The sequence below is a fragment of the Manduca sexta genome, chromosome 26 (genome assembly GCF_014839805.1).
Source record: "Manduca sexta isolate Smith_Timp_Sample1 chromosome 26, JHU_Msex_v1.0, whole genome shotgun sequence".
NCBI classification, from domain to species: Eukaryota; Metazoa; Arthropoda; class Insecta; order Lepidoptera; family Sphingidae; genus Manduca; species Manduca sexta.
In genome coordinates, this window is record NC_051140.1 from 14,890,868 (window position 1) to 14,915,634 (window position 24,767).

General features: G+C 32.8%; 5 protein-coding genes and 1 pseudogene across 5 annotated transcripts; 2 read left to right on the plus strand and 4 right to left on the minus strand.

Moving 5' to 3' along the window:
* Positions 1-773: 773 nt before the first annotated feature.
* On the minus strand, positions 774-1,336 carry LOC115452459 (cuticle protein 19-like). Its single transcript, XM_037443734.1, has 3 exons — positions 1,306-1,336; positions 1,057-1,188; positions 774-944 (listed from the first exon to the last, which is right to left on the minus strand). Exons 1-3 carry the CDS (start codon positions 1,315-1,317, stop codon positions 774-776), a joined length of 315 nt encoding a protein of 104 aa, XP_037299631.1. The 5' UTR covers positions 1,318-1,336.
* Positions 1,337-2,274: 938 nt separating this feature from the next.
* On the plus strand, positions 2,275-3,584 carry LOC115452446 (histidine-rich glycoprotein-like). The gene is made up of 4 exons (XM_030180988.2): positions 2,275-2,286; positions 2,459-2,704; positions 3,041-3,207; positions 3,506-3,584. Exons 1-4 carry the CDS (start codon positions 2,275-2,277, stop codon positions 3,582-3,584), a joined length of 504 nt encoding a protein of 167 aa, XP_030036848.1.
* An 850-nt stretch (positions 3,585-4,434) lies between these two features.
* LOC115452445 (histidine-rich glycoprotein) lies at positions 4,435-10,118 on the minus strand. The gene is made up of 8 exons (XM_037443164.1): positions 10,068-10,118; positions 9,728-9,865; positions 9,085-9,251; positions 8,853-8,905; positions 6,698-6,762; positions 5,235-5,366; positions 4,994-5,160; positions 4,435-4,489 (listed from the first exon to the last, which is right to left on the minus strand). Exons 1-8 carry the CDS (start codon positions 10,077-10,079, stop codon positions 4,435-4,437), a joined length of 789 nt encoding a protein of 262 aa, XP_037299061.1. The 5' UTR covers positions 10,080-10,118.
* Positions 10,119-10,782: 664 nt separating this feature from the next.
* Positions 10,783-11,860, minus strand: LOC115452444 (cuticle protein 19-like). The gene is made up of 4 exons (XM_030180986.2): positions 11,849-11,860; positions 11,434-11,631; positions 11,192-11,358; positions 10,783-10,849 (listed from the first exon to the last, which is right to left on the minus strand). The coding sequence occupies exons 1-4, from the start codon at positions 11,858-11,860 to the stop codon at positions 10,783-10,785; spliced, it is 444 nt and encodes a 147-aa protein (XP_030036846.2).
* Positions 11,861-13,010: 1,150 nt separating this feature from the next.
* Positions 13,011-13,463, plus strand: LOC115452443 (annotated as a pseudogene).
* Positions 13,464-14,862: 1,399 nt separating this feature from the next.
* On the minus strand, positions 14,863-23,205 carry LOC115452454 (cuticle protein 18.6). Its single transcript, XM_037443733.1, has 6 exons — positions 23,102-23,205; positions 22,023-22,184; positions 20,761-20,927; positions 20,154-20,190; positions 15,385-15,507; positions 14,863-15,033 (listed from the first exon to the last, which is right to left on the minus strand). Exons 1-6 carry the CDS (start codon positions 23,111-23,113, stop codon positions 14,863-14,865), a joined length of 672 nt encoding a protein of 223 aa, XP_037299630.1. The 5' UTR covers positions 23,114-23,205.
* Between the last annotated feature and the right edge of the window lie 1,562 nt (positions 23,206-24,767).

Genomic DNA, 24,767 nt, shown 5'->3' on the forward strand with positions numbered 1-24,767 from the left:
TATTTTTCACTTTGCCGTTCAGTGCGAATTTGCTGTGTTGGTGGTGGTATTTCTGATTATAAATGTATTGTTGCCTTTGCAACGAATTTACAAGAGTAGTACTGATGATATTAGGACATGTAAAATAAAAATTACTTTTTATTGATATTTATTATGTTAAAAACTTAAACTTTTTTATTTTACTTCTACATTTGAGTAACTTTTAGCAAGTATTATTTTTAAGAATATAAGTATTTAGTTTCATTTAGTTATACAATGTTAAAATGTTCCTGTATAGTACGCATTTAGGTTCGTTAATTAAAGAATTACAACTAGAAGTTGAATGTAACAATCAAGTGTAGGTCATGAATAAAAAAATATTACCAATCAGGAAATATATTTTCATTAAAAAGTAAAGTTAACAAATATGTACAAGAAAGAAATAACAGCGAATTTATCATCATAGTCTAATGATGGTGATGATAGACGTGGTGGGTGCTATGCTTCACGTCCGCGTGGAAACTGTGGACAAAATAATTAAATATCACTACACAAAATTATAAGAAATTATTCTTTCTAGAACTTTTTCACATGTGCTCAAGGTCGCAATTAGTACATTGACTATTCCAGAATCAAATTTAGTCTATAGTACGCAGGAATCGTTTAGATTTCTCTTAGTGGCAGAATTTTGTAAAATTCCATCTAACAATAGCTTAGGATAATTATCATTCATCCTACATTCAAATAAAGTTTATTTTTCTATGACATCTGGTTACATTTTAGTTTATATTTCCTTACCCAGAGTGTTTATCGCCGTGGTAGTGCACGTGTCTCTCTGAACCGTCTGGGTCATGTAGTGAGTAGAATCCCGTCACATGATCGCCGTCGCGGGCCTCGTGCTGGGTCTTATGGTCTTTTGTGTGGTGGTCTTCAACTTTGTACTCAAACTCGTATTTTGGGTGAGTCTAAAATATGAAATAAAATTTTAAATTTCGAATACGGCATCTAAAATGTAGCATCAGTGGAAGTGCAGAATAAATTCGATATATTTTTATAAATAGCATTATGTAGGCTTACATAATAATCATGATGGTGCCCGTGTCCATGCGACACGAGCTCGTGGTGTCCGTCGTGTTTGTGCACGTGCTGCGAGGAGAACGCGTGGTGGTCAGCAGTCACGGCGACCACTAACGCTGCCAGAATAAGAACCTAAAGAGAATTTCAATAGATTAAGAATATAAACTAAGAAATATATTTATACGAATAGGTATTTTAAATGTATGTTTTAACGTTATGTGGAATTAAAATAACTTTTTTTTATTATACCTTAAAAGCCATGTTTTCCAACACAAGTGTACTAAGGGCAACTGATACATTTTCTTCTAATCCACGTCTTTTATACTGTACAAAAATTAATCAATTACTAAACCGTTGATTTCACTCTAATTAAAGCAATTATAAAATATTCAATGTTAAGTACCGCTTGCAACAGTTTCTAAGCTCAGGTATTGTAACGTTCGTTAGTCCCTGAATTGACCGTCATGTCGATACACTTTCAAAGAAGCATACAAGCAAATTTTAAAGAGAATGATAGACCTCCGAGCATTAATCTCATGGTTTTAAAGAACGCGTAGTTGATCGGTTCGACGTGGACCTACAACAGACTTGTTCGTACGGTCTGTTTATATTATGTCATGAAAAAAATAAATGAACATGTAATTGGAGAGTTTGGGTACAGTAATGGTTAACCAAAAAGAGCGTTTATGACACAATTATTTAATATCTCCCGCGTCAGAGCCGAGACAATGTTTTAAATCGGTTGAATAGCCAGCGAACTAATTTGGCGATTTTAAAGTACGCGTAGAACGAAAAAGGTTGTCACCCGCTTTGATTCACATAAACAGCATTTTCGAAACATAAGCGTCTGAAACTATGAACATGGACAATTATTTACTTATTTAATTAATTGGATACAGTTAGGTTCGAAATAATAAAATTATAGTTAAAACTACTTACATAATAATGGTATGGAAATTACCTAAAAAATAAATACACAGATATATGTTTGTAAGGATTTATTGCGAATAGTATTGTAATCGTAAATTACATAAAACGTGTTTCGCTACCAATACTCATTCAAACATATCATTAAATAAATTTTGGGTGGTATATTTCGAACTGGTTTTTGTTGAGAAAATTGCTCTCTTTATCCTCATTTTCGATATAAAAACTCGCATTACGCACTAAAAGGTTATCAGTTTTCATTTGGTTTTCGAAGAGCAAATAAAAAGGATAATGTACTTCAAAGTGGGTAGTTGTGTACAATGTAAAAATAAATTGTGAACAAAATATAATCAATTCTGAATAACCTCTTTTGTATTTCATGTGCCTGATTAATAGATTTGTACTAAACATTTAATATAGAATTATTTTTATTTTTTCTGTTAGTTGACAATGTTTAATGTGTTTTGTCCTATAGGTTATCTGTATCGCCGGCGTCTTGGCGCTAGCCGCCGCGCAGCACGGCCACGGCCACGGTCAAGGTCACGAGCACGGCCATGCCTTTTCGTCACAGAGCATCGTGCTGCACGCGGGACACGAGCAACACCATGTGCCTACGCACCACCACGACCAACAAGACCACCACTACCACCACCAACAAGACCACCACCACCACCAACAAGACCACCACCACCAGCAAGACCACCATCACGTAGACTACTATGTATGATTTATAGTTTCCGACTCTGTAATGAGCATGTCTGGCGTGTTTTCTATTTGTGAACTGGTAGTCTAGGGGTACAATATGTGGGATGTGAATTATGAGTTCAATGATCGAACTAATGTATATGTCCATTGGATCAAAAACATGTATATTTCCTAGGATTGGACGTTGCCGCGCATAATATAGTGATAGAATCGCCTTCTCTCCCCTAATGTCACAAATAAAAAATCTGTGAATTATAGATATCCCAATTACAAATTGCCCCGAACCTTTGAGGATTAAATCTTGAGCCTAAGTTCTGCTAAAGTGTTTTAAAAGAAAAATTCTTTATCGCAGGCTCATCCGAAATACGCATTTGAGTACAAAGTGGAGGACCCTCACACTGGCGACAAGAAGTACCAGCACGAGACTCGCGACGGCGATGTAGTAAAAGGCGAGTACAGTCTGCACGAGGCCGACGGCACCATCAGGATCGTGAAGTATTTCGCCGACAAACACAGCGGGTATGTTTTGTTAAATTAGAGCTTTCTCTCAATAGTCTCTTAAAAGATGCTTATAGTATAATATTATCTCAGTTTATTACGAATTATTTGCAATAATTTTATGTATATTTGCATATTTCTTTTGTGTTTAATCTTGGTGCAATTACTCCATTGCAATTTTGCTCACACAATCGAACGATTTCATCTCGTAAACTTTACAGAGATCAATAATTGTAGGTAATAGGTCCATACTTTCTATACAGAAGTTTAATTATTCTTAGAAATTGATTAAATATATTAAACTTATTTTTTGTTTCAGATTCAACGCTGAAGTGCATCGCGAAGGTCATTCCCAACACATCGTACCTGAACACCACCATCATCACGAACACCATTAATATTATTGATCTGTGATATTTTTTGTTATATTTTATGCTTATTTGTTTTTGTTAAACATCATATTGTTATGTAAATACTCGTATTATCAATAAATATTTCGTTGCTGTAATATTTTTGTTTTTTCTTTTTGTTAATTACCAACAGAGAAACGTTTATAAAATTTGCCAAATCAATTATTGTTATAATGATGGAGAGCTAAAATAAAAAGCATATTATAATTATGGACTCCCAAAATAGATTCCTAAACGGCTACTTACATTGATGAAAAAATAAGGTAATGGTTTTTGTGTGTATCTTAGGTTTAAATTTCTGTTAATAATGAACATATAATAATTTTATCATTTTCTCTTTATTTTGATAGTTATTTTTTTACATTATTATATCTAAAAAAAATAATTGCGTGTATCGAGGCTCAAGACCCAAACCACCGGCAGTTAGGGATTCAAAGTTAGGAATCTTCTTACAATGCGCGCTGTGTCCAACAATACTGCCTTCTGCATCTGACCCCTGACCCAATGGCCAATTGAGAGCTTCATATTATCATAATAATTATAAATAGTAATGATTAATAATGCCCTCATAAGGCAAGTGTGCAGAATTTACTATTTTGATAATTCGCGCCGTACTTTAATAACCAATACTGTTTGGGGAGAAGTCTATAATCATCATTTTTCTCTAAGTTTTTTAAATTAACAATATTAATTTATTGATAAGTAATAATATTATGTAATAAATAATACAAAAATATGAAAAATATATTATAAATACTTTATTATCTGTGAGAGTACTCACGTATTACTAATCACAACAGAAAAATAATAATACTTATTACAATGAGGTAGGATTGAACTAATGATGATGGTGATAGATGTGGTGGGTGCTGTGCTTTACGTCTGCGTGAAAACTGTAAACAAATAACACATATAACAATCAGACCGTACAAATTATGCAAGACAGATACGGAAATAATACATTGATTTCCTTACTATTCTTAAATTTTGTTAATAGCGGATGGGAGGTTACATTTAACATCAGATATTTTGTATAGTACCGCTGGTATATCTTGGCCGGATAGAAGTTAGTCGCCATACTCCCTTTTAGTATCTATCATCATCCCTTAGTCACGTGTAACGAACGCTGGCCATGACCTAGCAGCTGCACTCACAATAGGTAGCCGTTTGAATACCGGACACCATACATGGTTAAATCATATCAACTCGAAAATAAAGCTACATGTATTCAGAGGTGTAATGAGTGTAATCAGTTATATATAGTTTATATCTGTCTTACGATAATATGATAAGATGCGAAAAACTTATGCAAATTGCCGTTGCTTGGACCGAGTTTTAGACGAAAATCAGGCAATGCATAGACAAATAAAACGAAGTAGTGTTATCGGTCAGCTTACCCTGAGTGCTTGTCGGCGTGGTAGTGCACGTGCCTGATGTGACCGTCAGGCTCCTTCAGCTCGTAGTAGCCCTTCACCACGTCGCCGTCGCGCTCCTCGTGCTGGCTCTTGTGGTCGCCCGTGTGGTGGTCCTCAATTTTATACTCGAAGTGGTATTTGGGATGGGTCTGAATTAAATATTGTTGACATTAACAGAATGCTAATGCAATAATGATATTACTTATTAAAATTATAAACTAACATAGTAATCATAATGGTAACCGTGTCCATGAGACACTTCCTCGTGGTGTCCGTCGTGTTTGTGCACGTGTTGCGAGGAGAACGCGTGGTGATCAGCAGAGACGGCGACCACTACCGCTACCAAGATTACGACCTGGAATTATAAATTTTCCATTACTACATTTTATTAGTTGAAGAATACTATACTAAATACTCATCAATATGGATGGATCAATATGGCATTTGGTTTGTATCTCAAATTGTTTTACTACCTTTGAATACATTTTTGGTGGATTTAATTACAAAAATAACGATTAGTGACTGATACATAACGTTTGAAATTCACGTCTTTTATATTGTTCACGTATATCAAGGTGATATAGATTTCACCACGCAAAGCGTATGGTATTAAAATAATTATTCAATCTTAGATAAATGTAATGGTCATTTTTACTATTTCGCAAGCATTTTGCATAATTTCATATAATATACAGTCGTTTTAATTGCGTTAATAAATAAAATACAAATATTCGTCATTACCTTTGTTAACATTGTGCCATAATCATTCATGAATAATTTTTTCATCAAAACGTCAGTTTTATTTTTTGATTATTTAACATTGTGTAGTTTTGTTCTAAAGTTGTGCGTGTATTATTTGTAAATTATTGCTTGCTTTAGCGGTGAAGGAAACTGTCGTGAGAAAACTTGCATACCTGAGAAGTCCTCTATAAGAATTTCAAGAGTATGTGAAGTCTGCCAATCCGCACTAGGCCAGCGTGGTGGAGTAACCCCTTATCCCTCTTAAATGTAGAGGAGCCCCGTGTCCAGCAGTGGGACAGTACATTATACGTGGTTAATATTATTATTATTATGGTGATAGGTATATGAATTTAGTTTAATTACTTTATGCATTACATTATCTTGATACCTTTGTTAAAAGTTAAATAAGTAAAAATAATAATTTTAAATAATGGAATGTGAATGAGAGTGGGAATGGACTATCAAAATCAATTTTGACATTGGTCAATAAAATATAAATGAATGTATTGATTTCTGTCGTAACTTGCTGGCCAAGTACATCGTATTTTTGAGAAATGTAATTTACAAAACCTGTTCAAATCATATAAGTCAACGAGAGTAGTATGAACTACTTCAGCTTTTTCATTATTGCGTACCTGTTTTGTTTAAAACTTTGTATAAAAGCACAAAATCACAAAATCCAGTATCAGTTTACTTTTTAATACCGAACGGAGAAAACAAAACAAAAATGTGTTCAAAGGTATAAATAAGAAAATATTTAACTACAATATTATTTATTTCTTACTTATTTCTAAATTAATTTAATTTTATATTTACTTGAATTCACAGATCATCGTAGTAGCCGGTCTCTTTGCGCTAGCCGCCGCGCAGCACGGTCATGGCCACGGTCACGAGCATGGCCACGGCATCTCGTCGCAGAGTATCGTGCTGCACGCGTCACATGACCAACACCACGTGCCGCACCAGCAGCACCACCATCAGGATCAACACCACCATCACCACGTTGACTACTACGTATGGCATATACTATTACTTCAATAAGAAAGCGTAGATCTATTCTAAATTTATGTCTCTGTCGTAGGCTTATCCCAAATACGGGTTCGAGTATAAAGTAGAGGACCCTCACACTGGTGACAAGAAGTACCAGCACGAGACCCGCGACGGCGATGTGGTGAAGGGCGTGTACAGCCTGCACGAGGCGGACGGCACCATCAGAACTGTTCATTACTCCGCCGATAAGCACAGCGGGTGAGTCACATTAACTTTATTTTAAGGATTATAAGACCGATTTCACTATATTATTTTTTTTTGTTGTGTTTTTTATTGTCAGGAGATGGTTCTTATGAAAGAAAATAATCCAAAAATTGCGCGGAAAATTAGATAATTTAAGAAAACTTAACGAAAATATTAATTTTATATAACTGTCAATTGTTTAAAATAACTGTCAGCGATTGACAGAATGCGCGCTGCAAATTCACAGTTAAGACGGAACAACGTCTGTCGGGTCAACTAGTATAATTATAAATTCATTCAACAGTCATACACATACTTATATAAGTTGTAATGTCTTGTAGTGTAAGTATGGACATGTTCAAGAATCCGAAACATATTGTTCGTATCAAACACATGTCCATGTACAGTTCTTCTATTAATGCACATTGTGTTTGCGTCACTACTTTAATGAAAACATTTTTACCGTTACAGATTCAACGCCGAAGTCCATCGTGAAGGCCACGCTACACACGTGGTTTATGACCATCACCATCACTAAACAAACTTATTATAATATGCTACCAGTTTACCTTATAGATTTCTTAATTTGTTGCTCAATATTTAATAAAATTATTAATTACATTTTATTTTTCATTATTGAATTGAATTTGTACACTATTTTAAATTCAAAGTCATTATTATTTGTACAGAGTAGTACTGGTGAAAAATCTTTCAATAACTATTCGACTTCTTAATGGATATCTCAGTAATAACTTTAAGTTTTTTTATATCTGTAGTAATAATTCAAAGTATTATATTATGGACAATGATATTGACTATCTATATACAATAATATATTTTAAATTCAGATTAATCTCATACTACGGTCGCGGACTTAATAGGTTAAGTATGAATCTGGTATGATTCTTGCATTTGTTGCACCATTTTGCACCCAGAAGGGACCTTGAAGGACCCGAGTATTAACTTCGAGTTGTTGTTTAATAAAATGATGATACACCAACTAAGAGATTAGCAATTTATCTGCTGTTTTGAACCGCTCCAACTGAACATAAACAGCTATTCGACTCTGAACTCTGAAGAAAAAAGATTCGTATGGCATTAACTGTTTTAAAACATTACCTGTAACAATTACCTCGTATAAAGTCCTCTTTACGAGCATAGAAAAATGACCCCACCGCTCCTGATAATAAGCATAGTGATGTCTATTTCAATAGCTTCATGACGCTAAATCGGCATGGAAAAACAGTTAAAAATGAAAATAATTCAAAATTGGGCATACTTTTTTTTTTTTATATTTTGTATAAAACTGTTAATACATCGACAGATAAGGGATTATTATCCATCGCGAGTTGACTCAATTATGTCTGCCAGTACCCTCTAGGTACTAGTCTAGTCTAGATACGTAAAAAAATCCTGTTTCATATTTTATACTAGTAAAAGTACCAAAGCATGTAATAATTTATAACTTATATCTGAGGGTACATACGTAGTACTTACTGTCCCTGCATCATTTTATACATACATACATAATTTTCGCGGTATGCTACTGTTTTTAATGATAGTAATTATCATTATTGCTTTTGGTTTATTTGATTTCAGTTTTGGTGAATTTGTGTGCATAGCTGACAAGTTATATTAATACTTTCGTCAGTGTTATAAAATTCTCATATAATTGTAAACTATGCGTTTAGAAGGGCAGAATTCTGCACACTCATAATGTTGGTGTTAAGAAATCTTTTTTTTTACATACATGTCCTAAAGAGGTTAAACCCTTTCAGGCTAGTAATATAAAAACGTAATTAAATAAAATATTATGTTTTATTAAAACTACAAATAACAGTCAATAACAAATTACAATATTAATGATGATGATGTTTTGGCACGATGTGGTGAGTGCTGTGCTTCACATCAGCATGGAAACTGTAAACAAATAACGTTTATCAGTCAAAAAAATATTACTTTAAAAAGAAGCCAACTAAAAATATTGTATATTATAAAAAAAAATGTAAAAACTTAAAATTAATAAATTTAGGCTGTATTAAAGAGCGATCATGGTAAAACTATTGTAATAATATTTTTTCTTGTCGTATTATTCTTACCCTGAATGCTTGTCAGCATGATAGTGTACATGTCTGATGGAGCCATCGGGTTCCTTCAGCTCGTAGTAGCCCTTCACCACGTCGCCGTCGCGCTCCTCATGCTGGCTCTTGTGGTCGCCCGTGTGGGGGTCTTCTACTTTATACTCAAAGTGGTATTTTGGATGAGTCTGTGGATTTAATATTTAGTATTAGACATCTTATGCACTATGGTTTGACGACATGGGACCGGCGCCGGGTAGCGGATTAATGCGAGCTGCTCAAGAGCGGAATGGTTGGCGCTTACTTGACGAGGCCTATTTTCAGCACTGGATGGCGGCAGGGGGATTGATTAATTGAAACATCTACTCTGCCATGCTAAGCGCAAAAGCGGTATATCAGGGAAACCTTATTTCGAGATAATCGAAGTTTTGTAAATATAGTTTTATAGTTTTGTGTGTAAAACTAAGATAGGGAAACTCTTTTAAGGTTTTTCTTAACAAGTTCTAAACAAGATTACGTTATCTAGGTAAGTTCATTGGATGGGTATTTCTTTAAGCTATCTGACGTCATAAAAATCAAGATTTTGTTTTTTTTTTGAGATACCGCTTTTGAGCTTAGCACGGCAGTACTAATCGTAAGGAAAAAATATTTTGGAATATCTCACATAGTAGTCGTGATGGTGATGATCCCCGTGTCCGTGCGACACGACCTCGTGGTGTCCGTCGTGTTTGTGCACGTGCTGCGAGGAGAACGCGTGGTGGTCAGCAGTCACGGCGACCACTAGCGCTACCAGGACAACAATCTGGAAAATTCAGCAGTGGCTAAAATAAATTTTTTATTTCATTAAAATACCCTTTTAGAATTATTATTTGAAATTTGGTTTAATTAATTTTTGACAAAATATTTTTCAAAAATAAATTATATCCTATTTTAGATTATTTTCATATCTAACTTTCTTTTTCCAATATGAGGAAAATGAAACAGATTACCAAGAAATAATATACCTTTGAATACATTTTTTGTGTGGTGTTAGCAAAAGCAATTTGAATAGTGACTGATACATTTTGTTTGCGACTCAAGTCTTTTATATTGCTATCGAATATCACCAAGGTGATATTGATTGCAGAATTAGACTATTGAACATAGTCATTAAATTATACAATGTTTGATAAATACGCAATGTTCGTAATGCTTTCGCAAAATTCTGTTCTTACACTGTTATTGCCTCTTATTGGTTAATTAAAATATTTGTTACTTTATTACCCAAATTATTATTTTTTTATTTCACTAATAATTGAACTACGGAGGGTTTAATGATAGTAAACTTTACTAAGATATTATCTATTTTAATAGTTTTTCTACAAACACAAATCAACTAAAATAGTTTTTGTTAATTTTATAGCGTATTTGTGATATAAAATATTAAATAACTCGCATAGAATACCTTTACGACTTTAAGTCCGTCTTTTATTCTTGTATATATAAAGTGGAAAATAAATGTGAGCTATAATTCGGCCACTAGACATCAAAACATTAGAAAAATAATAAATAATCTTTTTAGTGATACAAAAACATTCAGCTTGTTACCTTTGTAATGATTTCGTATTAATAAGTCATGGTTTATAGCCAAAGAAACAACATATTGCAGAAACGATTTTTTTTTATTTTAACCATAGTAACAATGCACTAAAAATATACAACAAAGATATCTCAAACGCTTTAATGATGATGGTGGTAAGGTATGGCATGTGTAGCGTGACCCTCGCGGTGGACTTCAGCGTTGAATCTGTAGAGACGTAGAAGTAATTCGAAATTGCTTTGAAATAATTATAGGCCATCAAAAGATATTCGTAAATTTATTTACACTTAAATGGTTTGAAATAAGTATTTGATGAAATGTGGACTGCGGCATAAACAGTAGAAACAATAATAAAATAATTGAATTACAAAAACGTTGCGGAGAACCACAACGTCCTAGTCACCTCGAAAAAATAGATCTGTAGCCTCATAATCCACTGTCATCAATGCCATAACCCAACAAAAACCGCACATTGTTGTTTAGCCATCGAAATATACCACAGGTAGAATAAATAAATAAAATTTTACAAAGGTTTGTAAAAGTATTCACCCGCTGTGTTTGTCAGCTGCGTATTTTACAGTCCTGATCGTGCCGTCCGCCTCGTGCAGGCTGTACACGCCCTTCACCACATCACCGTCGCGAGTCTCGTGCTGGTACTTCTTGTCGCCAGTGTGAGGGTCCTCCACTTTGTATTCGAAAGCATATTTCGGGTAGGCCTGTAATAAAATATAGCATTAGTATTACAAGTTAAACAACACATAGATTATTGAAAACTTCGGAAAGTGTCATACATAGTAGTCAACGTGATGGTGATGGTGGTTATCGTGGTGGTGATTGTCCTGGTGCTGGTGATGTGCAGGCGCATGGTGATGGTCATGAACCGCGTGCAGCACAATGTTCTGCGACGAGGAGGCGTGTCCGTGCTCGTGACCGTGGCCGTGGCCGTGCTGACCCGCAGCGACCGCCAACAAACCCAACAAGACTACGATCTACAAATATATGCAAATTCATTAACATAGTTGTTTATATTTATAATAACTCGGTTAGTGTTCGTATGTCCATATAGCGATAGACGAACGTAAACTTCTCAAAGACCAAACTTAGTTTTAACTTTGCTTTAAATTTATGGTAAGGTTCAATCATCATCTCGTGGTGTTGTTGTTAAACAGGTAATAAATTAATTTAATATTAATATTTTTTACATACTTTGAAGTACATATTTGTTTTACGTTATCGTTGAGAACACGAAACTGAAACTGATAATCTGTTTAAACATAAAATCGCTTTTATACTCAGTAAATAAAACATTCATATACTTGTGTGTATATTTCGCCACAGTCTCGAACAAGATTAATATCTGGTTCAAGATGTGGTGACCAGCATTACTTTGCGGAGATAAGAAATACATATCATTATAACCACATAAAAGAAATAATTTCAATGGCGGCCACTTTATTCATAGCAATATTTGGAATGTGAATTACTTAGTTAACGAGATTTGACGGTATTTTAATAGAAGGGTTTTCGTACTTAGATGGGACACAATATTATAAATAAATCACAACATAGACTTCTTTATTATTCTATTTGAGAGTATTGTTGAAGTAACTTATAGCGTATTGTTATACAATAATTATTGTTATAATTTAATTTTTAATTACTTTCTACCATGTAATAGCGAAATTACATAATTCTGCGAGCTATCGGCCAAAACGAAAGTGAGAATGGACGAAAGTATTGATGTTGTTAGGTTAGATCAGTTTAAGTATTAAGTCATAATAAAATAATAATATCAGCCCTCTATTATATACTGTCCCACTGTTGGGCACGGACCTCCTCTAAAACTGAGAGGGAGTAGGCCTAAGTAATAAGTATTAGGCATGTGGATGGATGTAATTATTATTATTAGTATTTCAATGTGGTGGTAAATGAATGAGCCATGGAATTTTCGTTTATTAATTTAGGTAAAAAGGACCAAAAGTGTCACTTAAGATTTTACCGAAGGTCGCAATTACTCCCAAAACACATGTTTTACGTAATAATCTGGTTCGCGACTATGGCGAAATATACATACCAGTTTATGAATGTTTTATTTACTGAGTATAAAAGAGATTTTTTTTGTAAACTGATTATCATTTACAGTTTCGTGTTCTCAACGGTAACTTACAAAGATGTACTTCAAAGTATGTAAAAAAATAATAATATTAAATTAATTATGTTTTTAATACAAAACCATGATGACTGAACATCATCATAGGTCTAAAATAAGAAAAAAATGGTTTATGAGAGGTTACATTCATCCATCTTTATATCGACATACTAACACTAACCGGATTCTTATAAACAACTATGCTAATGAATTTGCATATATTTGTAGATCGTAGTCTTGTTGGGTTTGTTGGCGGTCGCTGCGGGTCAGCACGGCCACGGCCACAGTCACGAGCACGGACACGCTTCCTCGTCGCAGAACATTGTGCTGCACGCGGTTCATGACCATCACCACGCGCCTGCGCATCACCAGCACCAGGACAATCACCACCACGATAACCACCATCACCATCACGTTGACTACTATGTATGACACTTTCTGTAATTTTCAATAGTTCCTGTGTTGTTTATCTTGTAATACTAATGCTATATATTATTACAGGCCTACCCTAAATATGCTTTCGAATACAAAGTAGAGGACCCTCACACTGGCGACAAGAAGTACCAGCACGAGACCCGCGACGGTGATGTGGTGAAGGGCGTGTACAGCCTGCACGAGGCCGACGGCACCATCAGAACTGTAAAATACGCAGCTGACAAACACAGCGGGTGAATACTTCTAGAATTGTTAACTATTGGTTCTACTTGTTTAGTACTAGTGCCTATTGTCTATTTCGGTGGCTTAGCAACAGTTGCGGATCCTATTAGGGTACAGCATAATGGGTGTATTATGAGGATTAAGATCTATTTTTTCAATGTGACTAAGACGTTGTTGTTCCGCGCAGCGTTTTTGCAATTCAATTATTTTATTAGTGTTGCTTTTGTTACTATCGTAGGCCGCATTTTATCACAGACAAATTTCACATTATTTAAATGTATAGATCATTGTCTTACAAAGGCCTATCAGTATTTCAAAATGATATACTAAGCAATTTCTAATTACTTCTACGTCTTTACAGATTCAACGCTGAAGTCCACCGCGAGGGTCACGCTACACATGCCATACCTTACCACCATCATCATTAAAGCGTTTGAGATATCTTTGTTGTATATTTTTAGTGCATTGTTACTATGGTTAAAATAAAAGTTTTCGTTACTGCAATACGTTTTTTTCTTTAGGGTATAAGCCATGAGTTATTAAAATTATTAAATCATTTTTACAATATTAAAATGGTTACAGCTGAATGTTTCTGAATCTCTGAAAATATGATTTTTTATTCTTTTAATATTTCAATATTGTTTGGGAAAATGAAGCTTACACATTTTGTTTACTTATTTTTCTTTACATAAGATACAAATATAAAGGGTTTAATTAATTCTCTACTAATCAATTACATTTTTATATGTTTAATAAACTAAAAAAATAACGTAATCTATTCCATTACTCATATTATATTACATTCATGAAAAAATATATATAAACAGAGATTAAACTTCATCATAATATTAGGGGAAAAGTATTACGCAGTTATGTATAAAATGCAGATTACGTATTAGGAGTAGCGGTTTGGATAACATGACTAAATTGTAAATACTAAAATAAAATCAATATTAATACAAAACAGTTTTATTCTCTCTAAATTATATCAATACTCATTACAATAAAAATGATAGTTTTTTGTGATAAACTTAATAATGACTATGCTTAGGCGCGATATGGTGAGTGCTGTGCTTAACTGTTGCGTGAAAACTGAAACAATAAAAAGATCCATAATAATTGTTTTATATAAAATACATGTTTTTGCATGCTTTAGTATTACTTTCAACTTTAAAGAATTACCATAAAAAATCTTTATAGATTAATTAGGAATTAAATTTCATAACCAACAGTTGTTGGTTATGAAATTTAATAACTTTTAAGATACGAATAAATTAGTAATCAGTTTAGATTTTTTAGTATAAATACGAATAAAATTCTTAACCTTACGATTGGTGGTGATCAGAATATTATAACTTTATTTAATTGCTCCAAAATTTGAAGTTCTAAATCTCCTCTTGCGTTTTTGTCATACTCACCCTGAATGTTTGTCGCCGTGGTAGTCGACGTGTCTGATTGAGCCGTCAGGCTGATGCAACCAGTAGTAGCCTTTTACAACATCACCATCACGGGACTCGCGCTGGCCCTTATGATCTCCTGTATTCGGATCATGGACTTTGTACTCGAAGTCGTACTTCGGGTAAGTCTGTGAAAACGGTTACATATTAGGAATTTTTCTATCGTTCGTTTTTATTTGTAGAGCAGTTAGGTAGTCTTGATAAGAATTTGCAATCTTAAAATCTTAAAGTTTCGATTATACTGAAATGTTCTGTCTCATATACGATCCTATTGGCAAGAGAACTTTACGATCATGAACTTAATTTAAAGATACCGCCGCAGCTTGTTATTATTGATGCAAAAAATATAAGACATTTATATTCAATCTTCCTTCCTTTCTTAGTTTTAAATAAAACGCTTCATCAATAATCGTAAAATGTAATAGGTATCAAATTCCTCAACAAAAAGTATAGTATGTATATATGACTTCTACACTTACATAGTAATCATGGTGGCCATGGTGGTGTACGGGGTGGTGGTGACTATCGTACTTGTGCACCTGCTGCGAGGAGAACGCCTGGTGTGCAGCTGCGACTCCCAGCAGAGCAAGAAATATAATCGCCTGTAAATTTTAATTAGTAATTTCATGTATATAAATGGCATTATAAAATTCCTTCTACATATAAACATTCATTTCATCAATAAGAAATAATTTCGTCCAGATTTGAGCAGTTGATGTTATTCTTCATGTTTTGCTTGGTTTATAGATATTAGTACTATAAGCAAATTAGAGTCGATATATAATTGTTATATTTAGAAAAGTAGTTTACGATTCAGCAGCAATATGACGAAATATATTTTATGAAATAAAACTTATAGTCAATTTACCTTAGCGCACATTTTTATTATTTTTGATATGTTTAGGAGGAAACGCAGTTGTGAACTGATAAATGTATTCAAATTCTCGCGTCTTTTATATATTAATATAACGTTCAAGGTGATCGATTTTACTTAAATTATGGGTATCTACAATTACAAATATTTAATGTCTAATATGCAGCATTAGAAATAATTTCGTAAACATTTGTAACGTGACCAAGTCGCCCATGTCTTGCTTGCTTTTAACAATGCTTTTCAATTTATTTTTTGTCGTGAGCTATTACGCATAATATGGAAATATTTGAAGTCATTAATATACAAACGGTTATAAATTAACCAACGATAATAATGCTTAGCAAAGTTCTGAGATCTTTCTTGAGAATAAATGATTTACTTTTTTCTCTATTATTTTTATTTACTTAACATATGATTAGCACGTTTTATAGAGATCACCTTTAACCTTTTGCACAAGTATATATAATATATATTTTTTGCACATATATAATCTTTAATAAAATAATAACTAGTGATAGACTTTCCTGTATTTCCTTTATATCCTTTATTAAAAATGTGACCGCACTGCACCTGACGGTAAGCGCGAGGCCCTCCAGATGGACTATTAAATGACAATAGATTGCCATCTTATGATACCATTCGACGATATATTTTGCTGACTACCTTACATAAATGGTGATAACTCGCATAACACCCCGTTCCGATGAGTCACTATCTAGGCTTAGGCATGACGTATTCAAAGACATGCTGGATTTGAGGTTGTAGGAAAAAAATAACTTTATATTATTTCAAATTTATTTAGAATTTTGTTGGGTAGATTCGTTTCTTTCTTTTTAGTAATAGCAAAATATGTTTAGAACATGTCTTTACTATTTGGATACACACTGCTTTAAAATCAACAGTTTTATAATAGGCAATTAAAATTATGGCGATAACGTATTGGTACAATATTTTTATAATGTTAGTACTCATTATTCAGGTACTATGTATGCGACGTGACTAATACGTTTTACCTTTGCGTTTAATCTGAAAATAATTTTTAAAAAATATTTTTAATCTATAATCATCAATATAATACTGTACCTAATTGATATTTAGACTGCAATAAACATAATTATACAAATATTACATTTACCGATGCAAATGGTGCTTCATATTTTAGTACTGCGTATCTATTGAACTGAGATAATTTAACAAAAAAGGTAGTTGATTCAAAGTTAATTATTTTCTAGAGGCATACAAAACTCACCCGCTATGTTTGTATTCAAGAGTCACCCTCTTTTTATTCGAATGATAAATATGCGCATAAATAAGTATATAAATATGAGCAATGACTTTTTTTTAGTACTTACTGATATAGTAACAGTGTATAAAGTAGATTCTATATGGTTTACTTTATATAAGGTGTGTACACACCTATTTAAAAATAAAAGCATTCTTTACCATTCGATCTTGAATAGTAAAAATACAAAACATAGCAATTATCGACTTAATAATCAACGTGGTGTTCATTTTGGTAGTGATTATATTTCTAATGTTGTGACTGTCAGTTGTTGCGCGTGCGCCGCGTGCAACACATTGCTCTGTGACGAGCCGAGCCCGTGTCCGAGAACTTGACCTTGACTGTGATGCCGTTTGTGGCAGCGAGAGCAACTGTTTCTGCTACGACGATGATCAGTAGATATTATATTTGTAAGAATCCAGCAATAATTCCAATCAAAATTGTTATTTTTTCCCACAAGGCTCTAATTCCCTACGAAATATGAAAGATGAAAACGTTCTTAATGTTGATAAATAAGAAAACAAAACTTTAAATATTTTATTATCTAGATTTCATAATCAGTGAACATTATTTAATTTTGACCTTGTAGTACCTGTTTACTTTCGTTGTTTTCTCTTGAATTGCGAATAGTGGTACGATAATAATCAGAATGAATGATGGATACATTTCTCGCAATAATGAAAATGTTAAACATGTTTTTATTTATGTGAGATAGTGGTACGATAATAATCGGAATGAATGATGGATGCGTTTCTCGCAATAATAAAAATGTTAAACATGTTTTTATTTATATGATTTCAGGTGAAAAGTAAATGTGATCTCCGTTTAAAGACCTAATTTTACATTGATTGTAGGATCGCTTAATTAAACATAACTAACAAGGTGAAAAAAGAAATGCTCTAAATATAATATTCTGTAATATGCGCACGTTTCGTCGGTTTACTGCAAGAACTCACTAATGGCAAAAAATCATCAAGTACAGTTTATAACGCCCTGAACATAATATAATGTTTAACATACTCGCTAATTTTAAGAATAAAAATATCAAGAATATAATAGTGTTTTACTTTTTTTAACATAATTATATCTAAGATGATATAGGGAAAACAATATAACTAAAACTAAAAGTGGCTTAATTCATACTTTTGTATTTGTTAGTTAATGAGTGCTTGCACTAAACCGACGGTTTGTAATATTGTATTTTAATATAAATAACGAAAGCAGTAAATACATAAATGTGTTATCACGATATTTATTGCTTCTTTTGTTTCCGTAACTAACCGCGACATCTGTGTCAACAAAAAACCTCTATACTTGTAATTTCACAGCAGTCTAACAGCGGAGGCGCATCTCTACTTTCAAATTATTAGTTTCCCGGTAGATGGCAGTAGTATTAGCACGCAAACATCCTAGACTGCTATTGTACCGTTAATTAGTTGGCGCGATTCCGTCAGTGACATCGCAACATTTGTAAAAATGATTATTTTAATAAACTACAAAATTTATTTGACTTTTAAGCCACCCAGTAACTTTATTTTTAAATACGTTTATATGTTTCAACGATGTATTATAAAATAGGTGATAACGCTACGAAGTCAAAGCTGCAAACAAAAGCTAGTTAATAAAAAATGAGGTAGTTGCGGAAAAGTACTCAAATACTGTAAATATACAAGTTATACTTGATTTTTGAGGTGTCTTGTCTGTGAATATAGACAGCTCTCAGATACCTACTTACGTATTTGGGCTTTTCATTGATATTCAGATAGAACGTATTCTGTTACTAAATTGACAGACAACGAGGCGACTCATACAAGCCATATTTCGTTTATATTAATTTATTTTTATACCGCAATGAATTTGACAGCAAATTTATAACGATTTTTGGTAGCAATTAGGTATCTATGCTAAATTACACTATCCTAGGGAAAGTGTGTTAACAACTAAGTATAATAACAATCATGTATAAGAATATTTAATCATTATTTGAAAAATATAGATCATAATCAAGAAAAATAGCACGTTATTAATAAGGATTACACTTAGAAAAACTAAATACTAACAATCGTATTAATAAAAATTGCTGTTGGTAAGATGCTTTTATTCACCCAGATATCGCCCACGTAAGTGTGTCACGTTCCAGGATGAGCCAACTTATATGTGATTTCAAACAGGCCGGCATAATTGTGTCAACTGGGTTAATCATCTCTCGTCAGTCGACACTATATCTACCCTACTTCACTTGCATCAGGCGCAGTATGCTCATTTAGCTGTAACCGTAAAAAAAATAATTAAAAAATGTGCTTCCATTTGTTAATATAATTACGTACGTAATGAGCAGTTATGTTACAAAAAAGTTAACCTCCGTGTGTCACGCGCTTAAATAAAAAATCAGGTCTCGCGGTCAATGTCCCTTTCCAATTATACTCGATTTGGTTACATAATTTGTGTATGAGATAAGTATGAAAATATTTTGAAGCAACTGATTTTATCTATGTTGATATCTTGTAATCTTAATTGGAATCTTACATACATTTTTTTTTTCATAAATATGTTTTGTTAGCTTTATTAAGGCAGGTATGCAGGCAACGTCAACATGTGTTTTAAAATTAAATAATTTGTTTGATTGATTTTGGTATTATGCGATATCAAGAGTCCTGGAAAATATATTTTAATTCTACTAAGAAGTTGTTATACAATATGATTTTTTTTAAGTTTCTTGTTCAAATAACATGCCTTATAAAGCAGAAACTACGCTTTGAAAGGATTCATATAAAGATTGCCGAAATGTGAATAAAGTTCGGCCTAAACTCACTAAACCCATCATTGATAAAACATAACTTAAAAATGATCTAATGAAACAACTTTAATGTCAATGGTATCTTACTCAAATTGCACCTATTTACCACGCTGCATTTGAAAATATTTTTTTAACCCTTTGTGGCGATAATGACTAATAGATATTAAATAACAAAACATGAATATTTACAAAACATTTTATTAAGTATAAAAAGTATTAAAACTTTAACAAGATCACAGAAAGTTTGGTTTATATTAAATATCACAGTTTAATGATGGTGGTGCTTCTCTGGGACGATGTGGTGGGTGCCGTGCTTCACGGTGGCGTGGAAACTGCGGAGAAATTAAAAATATATTAATATAGTGTATAATGCCAACCGCCAGTTTCAATAAACAATCCCAATTGTTTTTTTGATCTATATAAAAAATTACACCAATCAAAACAAAGTTATTTGATACGGTTACAAATAATTTATTGTGATTGGTTCATTCTCGGAATTGGATTTGAGATTGAGAAGATCGTTTATTAAAAACGGCTGTAAATGGCGATACAGGTGCATGTTATATAGTTCTGCGTAGTTGAAATTTGAATTATACTGGGCTCACCCTGAGATATCAAATTATTTGCCTCATAATCTAAGCGTGACTAATTTAATAATTAAATATCAATATTTAATAATCAAATAATATACTAGTCAATTATGTCATTTACACAATAAAACAATACACGCACTCTATTCCTTAACGACAGAAATAGACGAAGGTGGCAACACTAACAGATTGTCGTATAAAAAATGTACTATTAATCATTAATTGCTCTGTATCCTACTTGCTTTTATGCCCTTCTTATTCTTGTTTAGTAAACATATTTATCTAATGTGCTTATTTTGTTGAAGGACTTACCCAGAGTGTTTGTCGCCATGGTACTCCACGTGTCTGACGGAGCCATCAGGCTCATGGAAAGCATAGTAGCCCTTGACGACGTCTCCATCGCGAATCTCATGCTGGCTCTTGCGGTCGCCGGTGTGAGGATCCTCAACTTTGTACCCGAACTCGTATTTAGGATGAGCCTTGACATATATGAAGAGGTTAGGTTAGTTTTTTTACTTGTGTGTACTTACATCGAAGTAAATATAAAACTTTGTGAATTATCGCTTGCTATAACGGTAAAAAAGCATCCTGAAGAAACCTGCATATCTGAGAAATTCTCTATAGGAATTTTCAAGGGTGTGTGAAGTTTATTAATCCGCACTAGGCCAGCGTGGTGGACTCTCAGTGGTAGAGGAGGCCCGTTCCCAACAGTGGGACAGTATATAAAACAGGGCTGATGTTATTATTATTATATAAATATAAAAAGTAATTGTTTTGCTTTACCATTAAAGTATGTATCTAAATAACGTCTACAATAATTTTAATTACTAAATAAACTATTTAAATTTAGAATTATTATATATGAAATTAAATATGAGAAACGTAATATTAAATATTACGAATACCCAATCACGGAAAAAATAATTACTTCAAAATGGAAATTTGCAGTAATTAAACCAGTAAATTATTATTTTTTAAACATTAAGGTCAATTGAATTATTAACGTTTTCCAAAACAATCTTAATCGATTTATTTTGACATGTATGCCTAAGGACATATTCAGTTTCTCAAAAAGGTGTTTATCTTGACTTAATAGCTATAGCGTAATATTACTATCGACGAATTTCAATAAAATATACAACCGCTATCTTCGGTTGAACGCCGGAAATGGGCCAATCAAAATAAAGTTTCTATGACATGTCCACGGACTTATTTTGGTTACTTTATTAATGGCATATTATATTTTTATTGCTTTGAATGACGAGACGAGCTTTCCGTTCGTTTGATGGTAAGCGATATGACCGCCCATAAATAGTAGAAACACTATCTAACAACTTGAATCCCAAAGTATTGTTTGGTATTCCACTGAGACATGAGATGTTATGTAAGTCTTATGATATCCAGTAGTTAGGTTGACAATGTTCTTAAAACCAGAATACCACAATGACTACAGCCTGGCGGTAGAAATAGACTGCGTTGGTACCTATCCAGGCGAACTCTCAATCGTATAACCGTAGTTAGCAATCGATGTTTAATAAAATAGGTTTTACGCTCCATAAATCAAGTATACTTACGTAATAATCGATAGCGCCTTCGTGGCCGTGTCCATGACCGTGCCCTTTGACATGAACCACCTCGGCGGGGCCGTCGTGCCTCGAGATATGTTGAGATGAGAACGCATGCCCATGACCCTGGGCGTACTGCGCCACCATCGCCACCACGGCTAGGCACAACACCTGAAAGTATACCGTGGTATTGAGTATGAATGTTAAATAAACATGGTTACTGAAAACGAATGTGAAGCAAATGAATTAATTAGCAAGATGATGACGTGAAAAATTAGAGTTAGTGTAGTAAGTGATGCTTCTGTAATATTGTTTAGAAAATTAATTTTCCGTGAATAAAATTTAGCAACTATTATTACTTTAGTTACTCTATTTATTATAATAATAAATGTATTTTGTATGGTACGCAATGATAATTTGTATGTGCTGTTATTAGCATACAGAGCTATTGTGCCGTATTTTGCTTCAAACGTTTTTTTTTTAGCCAGACTAGTGAAAGTTTGAATAATTATAGACAATGTTGTATGCAATGTCTTAGTAATCAGACGTCTTCCTATTAACTTGAGCTCACATAAATTTACATTAAAACGCGCGCCTTTTTTGTAATCTAGTAACTATAGCCTTTTTTATGTGATAAAGTATTTATAACGAAGATTTCTATTATTTCTTATCTCTCATATATCATGAACCGTTATTAATTTTTTTTATGTATTTTACTTTAAATATAGTCATTAACTTTTAATTTTTTTTTAGTCAACTAGCAAATTTTTTATGTTATATTATTTGATAATTCAAACTAGTTTCAAAATTATACGTCTATAATACAAACAAGTCATTTAATTTTAAGACGAGGAAAATATTTACTTAATAGTAAGTCCCTTTAGAAAATCATGTCAAATCTTCAACATTTTGTATCTCGTACAATTATAATTTATGTCGAACAAAATTGTATCGTATATAGAGGCAGTATGACTGACAATAAGGTTATGAACACTTAAGTGAATATAGTAATATTTATGGTCCATTATCTTCGCACATTCCACCGCACAAACGGCACACTGCAAATTAAAATCACTTGCACTTATTACCTTTGATAACATTTTGATTGTATTTTTCTTGTCCTAATGACACTAAACTTAACAGTCAACTGATACATATTTAATAGAGTTCAAGTCTTTTATATTGTCAACTAAAGTAGCCAAGGTAATGTTGATTTCACTCTAAATTATTGGGAACTTAAAATTATTCAAGAACTTTAGTATAAGCGTTTGCAATTATTTCGTAAAAACGTTTGTCGTGCCTATACACACTCTGACATTGTACTTATGCAAGTTTCTCTGCATAGTATTATTGACACAAATTTAATTGAATAAAAACTGGCCTATCTCAACAAGCAGTAGTAACGCAATGGACGTTTATTTTTTTACGATCTATCATTGTTAATAACGTTCATAATATTGCAAATTGGATATAGATTCTCTAGGTGATAAAATAGCAAATTACCAAATTAATAAGGAAAATAGTTTTGTTTGGATTCTACACTAATATGGAAATTGCTTACATAGCATAGGATAGGATTTGCACTTTATTCACTCACAAATACACATTTATATAAGTAAATTTAATATAAATATATAATGTGAACATTAAAATATTATTACCTCATACTAGTAATTTATTCTAAATTCATAAAAATGGATTTTTATCGTAGATTTTGTTAATGTCCAAACAAAAAGAATCGCACACATGATAATAATTACCACAATAATAGATAAATGTTACTGTAAAATTTTTAAACTTTCTAATTTAATGCAAATATTTTAGCAATTAGCGTTGTTAATTAAATAAATCCGAAATTAGCAAACCACTTTTTTAAAAATGTGACGTAATGTATGGTAAAAGCTTCCGCATAGTTTTTACGCATATGGAAAAAATAGGTTCGCTCGTAATTATATTATAATATCTTATATCATACTGCCTCGGTGGCGTAGTTGTATTATGGTATGATTGCGGTGTTGAAGTCTCGGCTTCGATTCTCAGGTCGGGCAGTGATATTGAAATTTTCTATCTCATTACCAGCCCGGAGTCTGGAATACTCACGGTGGAAAGTGAGTGCACCGGTTACGTCTCTGCCTACACCTTTGGGGCTTAAAACCATGTGTATATCTTATATCATTTATGATAAATCTAGATCTAACTTTGAATATAATAATTAAAAATATTTTCTTTCCAGAAACTCTTCTAGGGAAACAGCAACCTGATATCTAGTATGTTTTCATTATTTCGACAAAGAAAGATACAAATATTGCTTCATAAAAATAATGACTACATCTAACACTGTATCTCTGATCTAAATAGCTTCGTGTTGTATGAAGTGTTACCCTCTACACTGATTTGATTTTCTATTGACTGCGAGCAAATTGCAATTATATAATGTTTGAAGCAACCGACATCGAATCGTAAAATGCATTGTTAAATATTTCGGAAGATAAGCAGAGGCTTCTATTTTAATATTTATTTTTAAACAGTTAGGATTGATTTTTCAATCGTGACATACTTTTACATAAATTGTTACTGGCCTACAAAACAAATAAACCATTTTATTTATACGATTATTATCATTTTATTTTCTCTGCATTTTATTTTTATGCAATATTTTTGATGATTGTAAAACTAGCCTTTTATTTATTTATAACTGTTAATAACGAACCGTCAGAGGTTTCTGACCAGCCGTCCGTCAGCAATACTGACTTA

Excerpts from the sequence above, each read along its gene's own strand:
- LOC115452454 (XM_037443733.1), bottom strand. Across the intron at positions 20,191-20,760 it reads CATGGCGACAAACACTCTGG|TTTCCACGCCACCGTGAAGC; the intron begins GTAAGTCCTTCA and ends ATTTCTCCGCAG. Across the intron at positions 15,508-20,153 it reads AGCACGGCACCCACCACATC|GCGATTATATTTCTTGCTCT; the intron begins GTCCCAGAGAAG and ends TAAAATTTACAG.
- LOC115452445 (XM_037443164.1), bottom strand. Across the intron at positions 9,252-9,727 it reads ATCACCATCACGACTACTAT|ACTCATCCAAAATACCACTT; the intron begins GTGAGATATTCC and ends TTAAATCCACAG. Across the intron at positions 4,490-4,993 it reads CACGCCGACAAGCACTCAGG|TTTTCACGCAGACGTAAAGC; the intron begins GTAAGCTGACCG and ends ATTTGTTTACAG.
- LOC115452446 (XM_030180988.2), top strand. Across the intron at positions 2,705-3,040 it reads ACCATCACGTAGACTACTAT|GCTCATCCGAAATACGCATT; the intron begins GTATGATTTATA and ends TCTTTATCGCAG. Across the intron at positions 3,208-3,505 it reads TTCGCCGACAAACACAGCGG|ATTCAACGCTGAAGTGCATC; the intron begins GTATGTTTTGTT and ends TTTTTGTTTCAG.
- LOC115452444 (XM_030180986.2), bottom strand. Across the intron at positions 11,359-11,433 it reads ACCATCACGTTGACTACTAT|GCCTACCCGAAATATGCTTT; the intron begins GTATGACACTTT and ends ATTTTATTACAG. Across the intron at positions 10,850-11,191 it reads GCAGCTGACAAACACAGCGG|ATTCAACGCTGAAGTCCACC; the intron begins GTGAATACTTTT and ends ACGTCTCTACAG.
- LOC115452459 (XM_037443734.1), bottom strand. Across the intron at positions 945-1,056 it reads GGCACCATCATGATTATTAT|ACTCACCCAAAATACGAGTT; the intron begins GTAAGCCTACAT and ends TTCATATTTTAG.